Here is a 17,563-nt window from a genome sequence, read left to right on the forward strand (position 1 = left end):
TATAGTGATGGCTGTCAAAGCGCAGCCATCACTACAGTATGGTTCTCCAGTCTCAAGTCAAAACTTTCTCTTATAAGTCTTAGTAAACAACTGTTTCTGGTCTGCCAGCTTATTTTGTACAAGTAAAGCTCTTTGAAATTTCCCGCTTATTAAAGATGCGGCATTAGTTACTGTTTAGCAGTGCATACTTATCTGTCTAACCACAGTCTTAGGAGGGCTTGTTTTTGCTTACCTGGTGATAAATACTCAAAGGAGCACTTGCAGTCATGAAGTAACCACATGGAGCGTCTTAGGAACCCTAAAACTGGGAACAAGGGTTCTGTTATGTTTTGGTTTGACTTTGTGCATGTAAAGGTGACCATTTTCTGAAACTTGAATTAAAAAATCAGTTGAACTAGTTTCCTGCTAATTGTATTTTGTGTGATGCAGTTTTGGAGTGTACCTTTACATTTAGTTAAGGGGGCAGAAAGGAGCAGTGCTCTTGTGAAATCTAAGGTAGAATAAATCAGGGTTCAGTTCAGAAGTTTGTCTGTCTTGATCTCATGCAGTTGCATTTTATAACTTTAGTTCCCATTGGTAAAGAGCTGATCATTATTCTTCATTTTTTCCCATTAATGGTCTAGAACTGACATCTCCCATGAAAACCCCTCCTGTCATTTATTCATACTTTAGGAAAATACGGGATACAAAATGACTATCAAAGAAGAAGTTAGGTCTGATATGCACATAGAGATACCGGTCCATTTAGTGTATCTTTTTGTGTATACCAGTCAAATCTGTACAAATTTAAATCTCTCTAGAGGCATACTGAAATACATGGAATTCTAGAATGTAAAGCTACATGAAAAAATTTATAAGTAGTACGTATTTATCACAAAGCAATTAAATATCTTGGTTTGTTTATTCCAAAATTAACTTGGCACATTAATTTAACATGAAAAGAGTGATTTAATGAAGTCTTCAGAGAATTAGTATCTGCCCTTTGAATAAGTTATCTAAAATGCTATTTTGTTATGCAAAGCTATGTAAAATAAATTGCATTCAAGCGGTGGTTCAGAAAGTAGCTTATCGTAACCCGATGTTCATAAAGAAATGACATAAAAGATCTGGGGATCACTGCTTTGCTTTCAAGATCGGAAAAAATTAAGCAGAAATAGTCTTTCATTTGAAAACAGCTAATTTGACATGGAGATAATTATCTTGGTACTTTGAAATGTGATTAACTCTAATTATAGAGAGAAAAAAAAACCTACAGGGAACAATGAAAACAAAATCTAAATGTGGAAGTGTGAGTGTGGAATGTCACATGTGTAATTCATGTGACATAGCAGGTCTGATTTTCTCCTGTATGCAACCATGTACACAAACTAGAAATTTCTATTTGCATCCATATTTATCTCTCAGTATGAGAGCCACATGAGCATTGCTTGGGGTAAACGACTCACTTCTCTAATGTGTGTATGCATGAGCATGCACAGACGCACGAGCTGAAACTGGCACCCAACTTAATGTAAATCTGGAATATTCCAGTTTTTTCTGTGGGTTATCACACCATACTTCTAACAAGGTCATTGTGTTGGTTCCACTAACAGGGCACAATAAGGCTACCCAAGCAGCTGTGTCCTACACTAGGAAATACTGTTACTCATTGCACCTTTTTCTTTTACCAAATAAAGAAAAACATTATTCTCCCAGTTTCATTGGGTAATATATTTGAAATACAAGGAATTATAGTATTAGACAGCTATCATTATTCTAAATGGATGGAAGCCTTATTCAGTGTCTGGCTTTCTTTTAACTAAGCTTAATAAACTTCTCCCTTCACTACTGTTTTCTGACAGAAACAATTTCTGTATTGTGTTGTTTTGGTTTTGCTTTATTTTTTAAGCATTACCCAGTATTTATCATAAATCATAGATTTAAAGCAGGGATCGTTCTCCTTGGGTGCACTGCCAGATGCAAAAGTACATGCAAAAAAGAGAAATCAACATGATTTGGTACTTTTCATACCAAAGACAGTTCCCAGGAGCTGTTCAGGGAGAGGAGGTCTAGGAGCCTGGCTGTCATTACCCACTTGTGCATAGCTCATGAGGATACATGTGGCTTTTCATTTAAACAAATACTCTCATGCTCTTGTTTTATGGAAAATAGTAAATAGGATTATGGTTTTAAGGTTACGTATGTTGTACAAAGTTCTATACATTTTTCCCAAAGGATCTGACAGTTCTAACTGTCCCTGGACAATAAATGGATTATTAGTCTTCTGTGGGTTTTTCGGATCCCTATCAATCTGGCTTTTGAACAGGCAATGGTGTGCGTTCTGTTACATTTTAGCCCTTTATCTCAAAATTGCATGCTGAGATAGGTTTTGTTGAATAACTGCATTCTTTAACTTCATCAGTTGTTTTTTTTTTTCTTTGTTTTTCTTTTTTTTTTTGTTTTTGTTTTTGTTGTAAATGAAATTAAGTCTTTTTTGAGTCAGTTTCATTTACATACAGAGCTTGTTGGCTGCTGTGTTTGCACATACTAATGTAGAATACAGCTTCTAGGCTCTGCCAGCTTGGCCAGAGGTGTTTTAGTTCTGTGTTCCAATGCAATCTGCTGGAGCCAGGAAACCTAAACCATTGTGCTGGGAACCAAACTATAACTAGAAGTTTTAATTCAAAGCTCCCAGCTTTGTGATGATGGATGCCTAATATTTTCAGCTTAAACCAAGTTCTCAGGGCAACTTAGCTTTTTAGTACCAGGTTTCCAGGCACCCAACACTCCCTGCTTTATGTTCAGAAACACCAGCTGATCCTCCATATTTTTAGGAATTTGTTAAAACCAGTATATTCATGTGTAATTTCCAATTTAGATGAATGAGTGCTGGTTTCAGAGGAATATCCAGCAACAGACCAAAGCTCCTGAAACATGGTCTTGCCAGCTCTCCGCTTCTTGCTCTGTCTTTGCAATACAGCCCTTAGGAGTTAACACTGAAGAAGGGTCTGGAAGGGAATGCATCGTGATAGGTATGGAGGAGGATGAAAGCAGAAGGAGAGAAAGAAAACTCTGTAAGCACTTTGAAATAGGATCAAGAATTTTCTTCACAGGGAAAAAAAAAAAAAAAGAATCAGCAGAGGAATGAATAGGCAGGATGATGCCACAGGCTCAGGAAGAGGACTTTAATGGGGGTGTGCTGCTATGCTGAATGAGGGAGGGTACCAAGTACTCAGGGACCAAATTAGACTCATTGCCAGAGTCAGCTTAGTTACATAAAGGCAGATGAAAAATAGGGTGATAAATTCCCGAGTTGCCATCTGTAAGCTGGGGGCATTAAATCCAAATCTTTGGCCATTCCCATTAACTGCTGAGGAAATCATCAATAATTCCGCAGCAGTTTTGTAATGGATAGTGGGGAAAAAAAAGAAGACTGGGAGTAGTGTTTATTCTGTAGTAAAACACTTTCTGCTATTTAGTGTAGGGGAGCTTCTGATGGGTCTAGATACATGACAGAATTTCCTAGACCTTCTCTACAGTATTAGGATGCTTAACAATATGTTAGGTATGTAAAGTATCAAAACCAAAACAAACTAATGTTTTTCTTTTATATTGAACTGATATTATTGTATCTGGAGATGTGTGCAAGGAAAACAAATGTCATTTAAAAACTAGTTTATTTCTCCTCTACACAGTACAACTATGGTAAATGTGGGTGAATTATGTAGAGGATGTTACCTGACTTTATATTCCTCATTAATTTTGTGTGGTTGTACTAAACTGAGAGATCTGTATCAAAACTGCTAATTTATCTGACTCAGCTTGTCATTTCTATGTTTTCATTAATGTACTGGAGCAATCTCAGTTGCCTTTTTTTTCTTTTTAATAATGCAAGCAACATCCTTTCTAATTTATTTTTAATTTTAATCAGAATAGGAAAAAATCTAGTACTGTAGAAGTTGATATTACAATAGCTGGGAATGAAATGCACACTGTAAAATGTTCAAAGCAAAAGATTTGTATTTAAATGCTGGGAAAGATCTGAGTATTGGGATAGAAGAGGGGATATTGGGATAGAAATGACACCAGCAGCTTTTCTGGTACTGAAGAAGTAAGAAGAAGCTTGAGCAGCTCAGAAGCCAGCTGGGTACCCTCTTGCCCTTGGGCTGTGCAGAATTGCCTTGAGTATGCGTGACTGATGCGCTCCTACAGCAGTAACCTTTCACCTTTTTATTATGGCGTAGTCAGTGTCACTTGTACCTTCTGACATAGCACACAGTGATAACTTACTGAAGATTCTCATGAGAACCCTGCTGAGGTTTAGCAGAGGTTGTTAATAGCCCTCCACCCCAGCACTGGGGCTGCACGTTGAAAACTCTCTAGGGCAAGGGAGGTGTCTTTATATTTTAGTTGCTGTTTAAAGTTTCTTGAGCAAGCTGATACACAGTCAACATGCTCACTGGCTTTTCTGTTTTATATTTAGAATAGCATGTGAAAATTTATTCCTCCAATTACCCACTTTACAGGGCAGCAGGGGTCTTTCCCTGTCTCCCTCGCTAGCTTCCATTGCACACAACCTTGCTGGGTTTTGAGGCCTGGCCCACTTGCCCCCTGCACAGCCCCGTGGCTTCTCTCTGTGCCCCCAAGGCCATGTGCCTGCTGCATGGGGGTGCTCTGGGGATCAGCAAGGCACCACGTGTCCTTCACATCCTTGCATCCCTCTTGCCAACTAACTTTCAAAATTATCTGCATATCTCCTTTTGTTTTCATCTTCTTGTCTTCCATAAAGTTACTGTTTTCTTCATTCTGAAAAATGTTCTTTCTGAGAGTAAATCTGATTTGCAGACAGAGAGAGGATGATCCAGAGTAGGGCATGCTGGCAGAGCTCGAGGACTGAGAACAATACACCATGCTGTTATGGTGCGTGTAAACCATGATGCACCTGCAAAAAAGTAACAAGCCCTCATTGCACTTGTGCAATTCATATTCTGCCTGTGAAGTTGGGAGGAGGGTGCTGTGTTTCCAACCGACTTTGTTATTCTCCTCAGTAGTTCTAATATTTGCAGAAATGTTCAATTAGAGATAAATCTTTTCTAATTCCTTTGGATTTCATTGTAATAGTGTTAATCATGATGAATTCTTTCACTATTTAAAAAAATCAATTGTCAATTAGCTTTTATGGGGAATTATACACTGTGGTTAGTCATCATTTGAGCATTATGGCTTTATTTGACAACTATGTTATTAAAACATACAGTAATTTGCTTTTATTATAATCTATCTAAAAGCCAACACAAGTTTCAAAAATAATATGAGCTTTGGAATTATAATTAGAGCATTTTTTATTATGAATTGTTTTATAATGCTGCATTACTGTTCAAAATCAATTATTCTGTGTGAAGAAAATTTAATTAATGTATTATTTACAGGAACCAGATAGTTTACCTGCTTTTTTTTTTTTTTTGTATTTGCTTGAAGAATAATGACTGTATTCACAAGATTTAAACAAGTAGATAATCATTCTGAAGTAAATAAGCTTGATTGAATAATTAAAGGTTTAAAAAATACTTTATTTTCAAAACACTGGACCAGGCCCTAAAACTATGTATAACCAGATGAAGACCTGTTCCCAGGCAATCTGGAGGTTGGTGCTGTCTTGTAGGATTGGTCCAAAGTTTATTCAATCACTTTCATAAGCAAATGATGTAATACATGGACCTACCTCAGCTAATTCAGTAAGGAAGTGGTGCATCAGTTCGTAATGCTAGCAACAAATGGTATTAAGCAGATGTATGCATTATATTCTCCTTATTTTGATTAAAGTCTATATGTTGTCTATAGTTGTCACAGCCTCTGTTTAAAAAGATGCTAAAGATGCTAAAGTAAATCATGATGGATACAAGCTGATCTCATTGCTGCAGTTAAAATTCGGAAAAAAAATAAAAATAAAAAAACAAGGAAATTTGTGATATTTCTGTTACTATTATCAGTGGCACTTGGGGCAGAAAGGATCAGAATGCTATTCAAAAAGTGGATGATGAAGAGTGAAAATGAAGAATTGATGATATCCCAGATAACATCCTGTGTTGAGATATTCTTCCCAGCTGTTGGGTATATCAAAGATCATCCTTCTCTTGCCAGAGATATTTATTGACCATAGCTTTCATTACAGAGCAGCCAAGTACCAATAATCTAAAATATATGCAAGTTTTAAAAGTCTCTATTCAAGTTTTAAACCTTTTTGCTTATGAGGAATGTTCTTACTGGCCTTTCCCTGTCTCATCTGGGAGATGAAATGCGAGCTATATATTTGCTCTGGAATTGGCTTGGCTCTGAGGGAGCCATTACAGTTGCTATTCAAACCTCAGGATTCAGCGTATCTTAGAGTTATTGTGTTCTTCTATTCAGTGGAGTATTCTAGTGTAGGTGGTGCAATGTGAAATCAGACTGTATAAACCTTGGCTCTATAAACATTTTTACACTGAAATCTTCTCTACAGTAATACTAATAACAATAACTTTACCAGTTAACTGTTACCCACTATACATAGGCTACTTTATTCAAGGAGCCCTAAATAACTCTTAGAAATCTGTTGCTTCATCAGAGATATAAAATGAAGGGCAGATTATGGCAACTGAGAAAGATAATTACCACTGCCAGTGAGCCCTTGGCTGAATAACCTCTCTGTGGAGCATAAGAAATAGTGCATGAGGTCACAGCAGGCCCACCCCTTCTACATCATCATGCAGTAGCAAATACTTTGGGGAAGGGCAAAGAAACAGTAAGACCAGTGTTGTCCTTCCTCGGAATTTACAGTCCCGGTTCCCAGCAGTCATCTGCAGTAGATTTCTCCCGAACCAGGGACTAAGCCTCAGGCATTGTGTTCAAAGCCACAAATGGACCTTCCTCTGCAGATTTTCTGTTCTGTTCCACTTTTAAGCCACCTGTGTTTAAATGCCTTCCATACATTCTGGTGCAATGTCATCTTGTGTAATAATTATTTTATTTCTTTCTTTTTGCATTTGTTGTTTGATGATTTCTCTGTGTGCTTTTCATTCATTCTTTGCCCTTTTATTTGTTGTTAATTCGGGAGATGATCTAAATGATGCAAAGCTTTGTCTGGTAGCTGAGCTGTCTTTGCTATGGCAAGCCTCATCCTGAAACCAGAAAATTCTTCTTTGCCTATTTAAATATGTCTTTCAAAGAGCAGTGCATTGAGCAGTGTTGCTTGGGTTCCTAGGCGACTGCAGAGCTGTAAAATGTTTCCTGAGCATCTTGCCCACCTGCCTGTGCCTTTTCTGTGTGGGGGCACTCATCCGATTGCTATTTACAAACTGGAAATGTGGTGGGGTTAAATACTACACCAACAGAAGATGTAGCCTACTTCAATGTGTTCCTTAAGATTTCTGTTGATTACTGTTCTTTCTTTACTGTTCTCCTCTGATTTGTACTGCATGATACATCAATTTCAGAGAATTTAAATTCAGGTTGATCATTGACCTAATGTATTGTCCCAATGGGAGAGGAGTAGGAGTCTCTGAAGAATCTGCAGAGAGCGTGAACCACTATAATTTGTAAATTGAACTGGCTGGGGGTGGATTGCATCACTTTAATCAGTTTTTCAACTTACCATGCTGTTCTACAATTAATTGTATTTCAAGCATTGCTGGTCCTTATCAGACAGTGTCTTTATGCCCCGTGTATATAAGTGTAACCATTAGACAGAATGAGTTAGTTATATCAGAGATGATTACATAAATGAATCAGAAATAAATTGTGCTGCATATAAATAGAGGTTTCAGTGGTCACATTGAAAGACATTAACAGAGAGTCAGAAACTGGAGACGAGCAAGTGACAACCTAATCTTGGCCTAAATAAAATATGAACCAAGAATAATGAAAGCACTGCAACTTAGGTTCTCACAGAGTTGGAAGAGTTTTATCAAAAAGTGCAATTAGTTGTCAAAAACATCCCTAAGCCATGACTTTCTTGTATCGCTTAAAGACTTCAAAGCAGTATGTCATTCAGGAATATACACTACAGTGCAACTGGGATGCAGCTTAGAAGATAATAGTAATGGCAGTCTTTGAGATCCTTAGATGAAAGTATTTTTATAAATATGAGTTAATTGAGCTGCTAAAGATAATTGTAGTTAAGGACTTCAGTATTATTTCATTGTAATTTATTGCAGAATAGAAATATCAACAGATAAATGTAGATGTTTCCAAAAGCTGCGCAGAAAATAGTTTTGCAGCTAAGTCTAAAGGCTGTAACAGAGACAAACATGTGCACTGTTTGGATCTTTTTTCTCTCATGAAGATCAAACTGATACTGATTAATTATAGGGGGAAATATACAATACAGTTTTGCATTGCTCAAGCACCTAAAAAAACAGCTAGAAAACAAGACTTCTAATGCTCACTTAGGTAAAGACAGTAAAAAAGCAGTGTACAAGAAGCTGGCAAAAATGCTAAAAGAGTATATCTCACCTGGGAGAAACATACTGATAGACTACTGATAAATGAAAGACAGCTGAAAACCACAGTATGGGGCAGTTTCTACCACCTCTGAGCTTTGTGGAAAGTAAATGGAAGGGAAAATGACTTAAATACCATGAGCATGATGGGAAGAAGTGCATTCACAGATTCAAGAGATTTTTTCTTTGCAGGTTGCTAAATCTTCACCACCAAAGGAACCGAGGCTGTGATTCTGGCTATACTGTACACAGTTGGACTTTGGCATTCAGGAAATTGTGGTTCATTAGTGTTTCATGGCACATTTATTTTGCCACTTAAGGTTGAAACCCCACAGCGCCATTCAGTTTAGTACATAAAATGAGATGGATTTAGGCCACCATTGTACCTGTGTGCTGTATGCTTCAATTGCAATGATCTGTTTCATGATGACCTGGATATCTTTGAAGATGTTTGTGTTTTCCTTGTTTTTTTTTTTTTTTTTTTTTTTTTTTTTTGTTTGTTTGTTTGTTTGTTTGTTTGTTTGTTTTTTTAAAAAAGGATTATTTAAAACAATATTTATTTATAGACTGGTGGGCTTTGCACATAAAGTCTGCCCCAACTTATATAGAAGAACATTTAAAATATTTTAAGTTACAGAATAGGACATACTGAATGGGCAAACAACATGCTTTCTCTCCATAGGATCTTTGGCTGAACTAATCCAGTTTGTATGCAAACAGCTACAATGTGGTTGAAAGAGTATCGCACTCTTCATACTTTTTGTAGGATAGCTTCACACTTTTTATTTTTTCTCATGTCCTACTTCTACTGCCCTTGCTACAACTTAAAGCCTTTATTTTATCTGTCCATGGTAAATGTGAATAATGCTTGATAGTTTTCACTTGTATCAGCCGAGGCTGTTACCGTTTATCTTCTCAATGTTGATTAGGCTGAACAATCTGATTTCCTTCCTTCATCCCTCTCTCTCGCTCACCTTTTCTAGACCTCTACTTACTCTTGTCCTCCTCTTCTGGAGTCTCTCCAATATCCAACACTGTTTCCTAGAAATGTCTGGTTCCATTTGGACCTTCATGAATGCTACTACAGAACATGTAAACCCTATTTTTGTATCCAAGTTAGACATTTGCCTTTTTTTTTTTTTTTTTTTTTCCCCACAGCCCTATGATGATATTGATTCATTCTCAGTTTGCGAGCAACTGTAATTGAAATTGTCTTGCATTTTAGTGATGTCTTTTAAGATGTTGGTGTCCTTTGCTTGTTCAATTTCATCTTCAAATCTAAGTATGTTGCTATTCTACTACCCAACTCGCTATTGAAAGCGCTCAATATTGATATGACCCAAACCTGTAACTCCCACTTGTTTCTTTCATCCTTCAAAAGCTATTTGTGCCTGGCGGTGATCGCTAACTACTCTTTAAGGACTATTTTTCAGTCAGTTCCCATGCGTTCATTTGAACTTTGTTTCCTTGACTTGCTCCTAAAAGATCACAGCACCTTATTAAAGCTAAGTCCACTTTGTTTGCTTCCCCTGATCAAAATCCCAATTTCAAACAAGACTCCAGGACATTACCACTAATCTTCCAGACTTCTTTTAATCTACCCATCAGTCCTGTTTTTGTTTTGTTTTGTTTTGTTTTGTTTTGTTTTGTTTTGGGGCTTACAGGTGCAGTGGAAGTGAAGGGCCCAGAGTTTTTAAGTGTGCTCACAGTGCAGCGCCCACGGAGTGGCACTGCTCTCTGTGTGAGCAGCTGAGGGATGTGTTATCTACTGCAGAGCAGGTGACCTGCTGGCATAAGTGGAAATATGTTTATCAGGGAAATCAGATGAACTGAAAAGGTAGAGGATGAAAAAATTGGGAGATAAATAGCACTAGCAATGACAACCTTTAGTGACCTCGGTGGAGCAGCTTAGAGATGACAAGAAATTCAGGCTGAAAATAGTTGGTGATTTATAGACTGTGTGTCAGAATGGCCCACATTGATGGGTGTGAATTAGAAGTAAGGACAGATTATCTGTCAAAATAGGAAACTGTCTTCAAAAACAAATGTTTCTGAAAAATGATTGGCACAAGGTAAGAAGATCTTTGTCACATTCAATTAAATTAAATGATCAAGAACAACTCTTCCAGTAGGTTAAGAGAAGTGAGCAGGACAAGCTGAGTGACACTGTAATTATGGCCTAAAATTATCGGATGTGTGTCCAGCCTTTCAAAAGCTGGTATAGAAGATACCCTAATAATGATGAAATCATTACATTTTAAGAGCCTGACATTTACTCATTTGCAGGTACATATACATGTGTATGTAGTTATTTTTCTTTTCTCAGAGTTTGTCTATCAGATGTACAGTGTAGATATGCCTTGAGAGCCAAGAGCAATGTTTTATTTAGGTGGAAGCAATGCAGAAGTTTTGAGGCAGTTACTCATCTTCTTAACCAGTGTCAAGTATAGTGGCTAGGAGAGTAATATTTTTAATTTGTACTGCAATCATAAGCAGAAGTATTAAAAAAAAATGGAAACAACCATAAATAGTTGTTTCTGCTATGGAAATATTAAAGGCCAATAAAAAAAAAAAGAAAATAAAGCATCTTACGAGCTGTATAAAAAAAAATAATATTGCCGTACGTATGCTGTCTTCTTATCAGGCAGTCAAAATTGATGCTGTTGTGGGGAAAGAGTAATTGCTAGGTCAAAAGTTGCAATGCCATCATGGATATCAGGTACTCCAGTGGGAAATCTATCAGCCAAACCTTGTTACAGGTATTTAATTCTAACTTGCAAAAGACCCCAGTGTACTTCAAATCTTTGGGATATATATAATTCCAGACAAACTGCTAGAAAAGCTACTGAAACTCCTGGTATTTTAGTACTTAAGTCAAAATTACCATTCAGTAGGAACTGAAAAGAGAGGGAAAAACCCAGCTGTAGACTGTCACAACTGAGAGGTTCTTCTGAAGGCAGGGGTGATGTGTTCTACAGGTGACATTTCAGACTGACATCTGAAATGCTCTATCACACTTGTTGCGATTCAAAAGGAAAGCTCTGTTTTATTTCAAATAATAATGTCGCCTAAAGGGTGCTGTCATCAGTGTCCCACTCTACATGAATTATACAAAATAGCTATGGTTACAAAATAAACTGCTTGTATTATCCTCTTCCTCCTCCTGCCCTAAACACCAGACTAACAAAAAACCCCAATGCCTCTAACCTAAGAGATAAATCTGATCTTATTTAGCTGCATCTTGCTATTCCTATAACCTGTTAAAGTGTAGGCATGAGGGGAGAATTTTTGTATGCACAAAGCCTCCCCCCTTGCATAAACAGACATTTATTAAATAATTTTCTATCATGTTTTTGAGTACTTTGTTTTGTACCACTGGCAAGACCAATGCTAGTTAAATCTACTGGTTTCAGGCTGTATTTGTTTCTCCATAGCCCAGGGGTCAGCATTAAGGTAAAAGAGACTTCAAAGTTTTAGCTTTTATTGACCTTAGCCTATAAGCAATGTGAAATATTTATTTTCACACAAATCATGTGGGTCTTAAAAGTCTGATTATGTATAAACCTTTTGCTACATTTAACCTTAAAGATTAGTCCAGACTGAGTGGTTCTTACAATTTAGTGTTCACTGTTGAGTTTCCCTTTCTCAGTTTTCTAGTGGAAGTGTCAAAGATTTTCCAGTGTTCTAAGTATATGATCTAATGTTTAGGTGTGTATAACATTGAGCCTCATCTGGAAATTAAAAAAAAAATATATTGAAATTCTACTATGACACATTTACTTTTTGTCTGCATCATCATAAAATTAACATTGCTACCCTAGTAGCTAAACAACTATACACTGCCTCTGAACAATGTAAAATAAATTTTCCACGTTTGTATTTATGTATTTTTCCCTTCACTTCCCTCAAAAACAAACAAAAATACATTGGAAGTAAAAGGATCGCATTTAATATGATTCTATACTGAAACTGACTCCACTGTTAGAAGTTCATTGTAGGATTTTTTAAAAGGTGTTTCTTACTATACTGCAGTAAAAACTAAGTACAAGTAATGAATATATATGGTATGGAAAAGCTGTGGCTGTGTAGTTCATTATCAATATTGAATCAGCATCCCTTCAGGAGGGCTGCATAAACATATTTGGGGTATGCCGTGGTATCTCTTTGACAAGACACACTAAGTACACAAACACACATTATCATAGAACGAGTGCTCACTCAAAGTTTTTATTACAATTGAACATAGGGAAGTATTCGAACATACTTCAGGTTGAGTCAAGACAGCTAATGTGTATTCAGGATCATCTGGTTTGACAGTATTCCAGAGGATCAGTTAACCCTTTTGAGTGTACATTCATCAGAACAAGAAAACGAGCAAGCACTTGATTATTCAGCCAACAACAACTACGTCATCACTAATAAACTGGTAAGTTGGAACCTCAAGGTTAAGGGGAGCAGGACCTTTCCTAATTCTGCCAGAGGCATCATAATGGGACCCATGGCAAGGGCAGTAATAACCACCAAAATCTCCAGAGTTAGCAATTGGTACACAACCCAGATGAGTACAGACACCTATTAATATGACCCATTCTGGCTTCTTTACTCTGTCTAAATCATGCTGTGGATCCCTCAGTTGAGACAGATCAACTTCAGCTTCCTGATTAATCTCTGCTTGGGTTCTGTGGCGCACAAAGAGGGGCTTCCCCCTCCACTTGAAAGCCATGTTCTTGCCTTCCGGAATGTCAGACAGCTTGATTTCAATCTTTGACAATGCTAGCACATCAGCAGAAGCACTGAGGCTGGAAATAAACTGGGTGACAGCATTCTTAGCAGCATACGCAGCAGTTACACATGTTGTTGCAGTCAGCAGGTAGGAAAACCCTTTTCTAGCTTCACTGCTGCTTTGAGAAGATGCTGTGGCATCTAGCACATCTTGACGACGGTAGGCAGAGAAGTCAGGTACTGTGACATCATTATGGACACAACGCACGGTGGCAGGTGCTGCAAGAAAAACAATATGAAACGACAACACTTTCAGTTAAAATATATTTTATGTTAGTTATTTTTTAATTACGTTTTTCAAATGATGGGTAAGTTATTTCGAAGTCTTGGTAGCATTCCTGTAATTATACATTTCAATTCTAAGTTGTAAGCAAATGGTTATTAGACGGTATTTTTGGTAGATAACAAGTGATTTGTGAATTATTCCATTCCATTCAGTGAAAATGTTATGAAACCTGTTAAGGACATAGTAGGACCTGCAAGCAGTTACGGGTTTAGAGTTTTTGTTGTTGCTTTTTTCAAATTTCAAGGAAAAAATATTACAGAATACAGTAACTATCTGAGAAAAGACAGACATACTTACTGCTCAAACATTTCCCTTAAAAACATGGTATGAAGAAATTTGATTTATTTTGACTTCATTTCCATGCTCTTAATAATCTTCAGTGTCATTTTTAAGATTAAAAATGCCAGATCAGACATCCCCCTTTAGAGAAGTTTAAACTGCTGTCAAAGCTAACTGTCCCAGTAAGTGATTTTTAAATCTTTCAAACTCCAGTATCTAGTTTTTCAGATTGGGTACACAGAAGTCATTAGGAATAAATTTAGTCAGTATCTAGTTCCCAAATTTGCGAGATTCCCATTTCAAACCAGTGTGCTAAACTGTCAAGATGTGGCCTTCCATTACCTTCTCCAGCGCAGGAAAGCTGCCTCCCTCAATAAAAATCTAGTATGCTAGGGAAAAGAACACACTAAGGGCATTATTTGCTAAAATACAACCTCTGTTACTTGACAAGAACTATTTAGTCTTAGTTTTTTCTAGCAGTTGGCACAAGGTTAACATAGGTTAATAGAAAGCGTTCGCTCAGAGTACTCAAAATAGCTCTCAGATCTATATCCAATATAACGGGGAAAGTATTTACATTTATGTACAATTAACTCAGAAAAGAGAAGGTATTTGCTCTAGGATATTAATTGCAGAGAAAGTAAACTGAAAATTCTCTGAGAGCAAGCCATACTAATTTATCACTTTTTTTTAATATATTCATTGTAAAGTGTGACAATGTTAACTGAAGCTAAGAATAAGACAATATATCAACTATGTTAATTATAGATCTCTAGAATTTCCACCTGAACATATCCTTTACAGCTGAGTGTCAGGTGAAGTCTATGGTTCTAATCACTACAGACACAGCAGTCTCCAAGACTTGCAGAAACATCCTAGTTTACAGCATGGTACAAACTGTTGCTATATGCCCAACATCAGCAGATAAGGAAGCTCAGTTTCACTTCAGTAGAAACTGGTTTCCTGAAATATAAAACACTGCAGCAATTCGAATGCACCCTTTTTTAATACCACAGTGGGACCCTAGATTGGCATTACGGATTTCCACGTATGCATCAAAAAAAACAGCAGTAGCATCAACCTTTTTGTCCTTTCCTGTGTTCTTGCAAAAAAAAAGTGGAAGGCACTGAACCTGTAAGTGTGGTTTGAAATAACACTGTTCTTATCTCAGTGATATATATCTATATCACTGTTTTTATCTCTTAAGAATAATACAGGGCTGCTTATGCAGCACATCAAACAAATAGGAGTGGCCCTCTACTTCTATCCATTTTCTGTACTTTATGAAATGAGTAGGGGATACCATTTTAAAACGTACATGCAATTGGTACAAAAGATCCTTCATTTGGGGAGTAAAGTAACCTTTCAAAACACGCTTCTTGTATCTCATACTAAGTCTATGTAAATTTGTTCCTTTGTTCCTCTAAAGAGCTTTTTGGCCTAATACATCTCAGCTCCCTCAGCTTGAGTGCTTCAGACCAGCTGGCTTGCCATCAGCAGCAGAAGCATGCTGCATTCCAAAAGGCTGCAGCTTGCATGTCCGTGGGCACATCCCATCCCTGAATGCATGAGGAACACAGCATTAGCCACAATCTTGAAGTCTTGCATTAACTCAATGCTGTCAAATACATCTTGAGGGTGGGACTTGGGTATCATGTCTGCTGGCAAATACGTGTCACCCTGCTTTTGGCAAACCACCTTCACTGCACATATACATGAGAGCAGACGCAGTTTCCAAGTGCTGAGAAGCCGCACCTGTGAGACTACAACCACAGTAACAACGGGCTGGGCTACACTGCCGTTTCGCAAAGAACCACTGTCCTCTGGCCACAAGCTGGATTCTGCAAGCACTGACTGCAGCACCTTGATCGGGATTTCCCTGCCCCTTCCAGATGCCAAACAGCCCCCCCAGCCACCGCCAGCCCGCAGCCCCTCGAGCGCCTCCGCGTTACCACAGACCGGCACCGGGGCCAAGCCCTGCGCCCCTCGGGGCTCCACCAGCACGAGCGGTGCGCGCCGCCCCTGCCGAGGCCGCTGGGCCCCCACTGGCCTCGCCTCCCCCCGCCCCACGGGCCCCGCTGCCGCTGCGGCCGCCCCCGGCCCGGCCCCGTGCCCGTCCCGGCCGCCCCTCGGCAGGCCCCGCGCCCGGCTCCCCGCCGCCACCCCCGGCCCGGCCCGCCCCGCACCGTTGAGGCTGGCGCTGGCGACGAGCCCCCCCCGGGCCGCGCGGCCGCTCAGCGACTCCCGGCAGAGCAGCGGCCGCCGCAGGTCCAGCGGCACCTTCTCGGCCCGCAGCGCCGGCGGCGCCAGCGCCTTGAGCGGGCCGGGCACGGCGTGAGCGGCGGCCGACAGGTAGGGCGCGAAGGGCCCGGAGCGGGCGGCCACGGACAACATGGCGGCGGCTGCGGCGCTGCCCGGTCACCGCCGCGACCTTCCCGGCCGGCGCGCCGCGCTGACGTCACAGCGGGGCCGGCCCCGAGCCGCCGTCACCGCGCCTCGCGGCCGGGCGGGGCTGCGGCTGCCGGGCCCGCTGGGGCCGAGCGCTTGGCGCTGGGGGTGCGGGGGCACCCGACACCCTTGCGGTATTGAAATCCTGCCTTAGAATGCCTCAGGTGATATTTGTAAGCAAATTGAAATCATGAAATTTTAGAATCTTTCAAAGGATGGTTAAGGAAATACTGCGGGGACATCTGAGCAGTCAGGTGCCCCTCCTGTAGGTACAGAGGGATCCAAACAAAGCAACGAGATCCCAGCACATCTTGGAGGGGTTTACACGTTCTCCTCCCTTGGTAGTTCGTGGAGTTCTATAGGCAGCTGACAGAAATTGTGCAATCATCCACGCTTGTTCTCGTGGGGGACTTCAACTTCCCAGACATATCCTGGAAGCACAACACAACCCAGAGAAAGCAGTCTAGGAGGTTTCTGGAGAGCGTGGAAGATAGCTTCCTGACGCAGCTGGTTAGTGAGCCTACCAGGGGTGGTGCCCCACTAGACCTTCTCTTCACAGAGAAGGACTGGTGGCAGATGCGGTGGTTGGAAACTGTCTTGGACAGAGTGACCATAAAATGGTAGTTCTCCATTCTTGGAGAAGCCAGGAAAGGGACCAGTAAAACCGCTGTATTGGACTTCCATAGTGCTGACTTTGAGCTGCTCAGGACACTGGTTGGTAGAGTCGGGAGGCGGTTCTGAAGGGCAGAGGGGTCCAGGAAGGCTGGGCACTCTTCAAGAGGGAAATCTTAATGGCGCAGGAACGGTCTGTCCCCACGTGCCCAAAGATGAGCTGGCGTATAAGAAGACCGGCCTGGCTCAACAGAGAATTGTGGCTTGAACTTAGGAGAAAAAAAAGAGGGTTTATAATCTTTGGAAAAGAGGGCAGGCCACATGGGAGGACTATAAGGATGTTGTGAGGCTGTGCAGGGACAAAATTAGGCACAACAACCCCAAGCAGTGCTCCAGGCTGGGAGATGAGTGGTTGGAAAGCTGCCAGGTGGAGAAAGACCTGGGAGTATTGGTTGATAGTCGGCCGAATAAGAGCCAGCAGTGTGCTCAGGTGGCCAAGAAGGCCAACAGCATCCTGGCTTGCATAAGAAGCAGTGTGGCCAGCAGGGCTAGGGAGGTGATTGTCCCCCTGTACTCAGCTCTGGTGAGGCCGCACCTCGAGTACTGTGTTCAGTTTTGGGCCCCTCGCTACAAGAAGGACATGGAGGTGCTTGAGCGGGTGCAGAGAAGGGCGACGAAGCTGGTGAGGGGCCTGGAGAAC

General features: G+C 40.1%; 1 protein-coding gene across 1 annotated transcript; it reads right to left on the reverse strand.

Annotated features, from left to right (window-relative positions):
- Nucleotides 1-12,652: 12,652 nt before the first annotated feature.
- Nucleotides 12,653-16,227, reverse strand: UQCRFS1 (ubiquinol-cytochrome c reductase, Rieske iron-sulfur polypeptide 1). Its single transcript, XM_084533162.1, has 2 exons — nt 15,990-16,227; nt 12,653-13,457 (listed from the first exon to the last, which is right to left on the reverse strand). Exons 1-2 carry the CDS (start codon nt 16,195-16,197, stop codon nt 12,847-12,849), a joined length of 819 nt encoding a protein of 272 aa, XP_084389288.1. The 5' UTR covers nt 16,198-16,227; the 3' UTR covers nt 12,653-12,846.
- Between the last annotated feature and the right edge of the window lie 1,336 nt (nt 16,228-17,563).

Source organism: Aythya ferina (assembly GCF_964211825.1).
Source record: "Aythya ferina genome assembly, chromosome: 12".
Taxonomy (NCBI): Eukaryota; Metazoa; Chordata; class Aves; order Anseriformes; family Anatidae; genus Aythya; species Aythya ferina.

Excerpts from the sequence above, each read along its gene's own strand:
- UQCRFS1 (XM_084533162.1), bottom strand. The coding sequence starts at position 16,197 with ATGTTGTCCGTGGCCGCCCGCTCCGGGCCCTTCGCGCCCTACCTGTCG. Across the intron at positions 13,458-15,989 it reads CGCCAGCGCCAGCCTCAACG|CACCTGCCACCGTGCGTTGT; the intron begins GTGCGGGGCGGG and ends TTTTTCTTGCAG.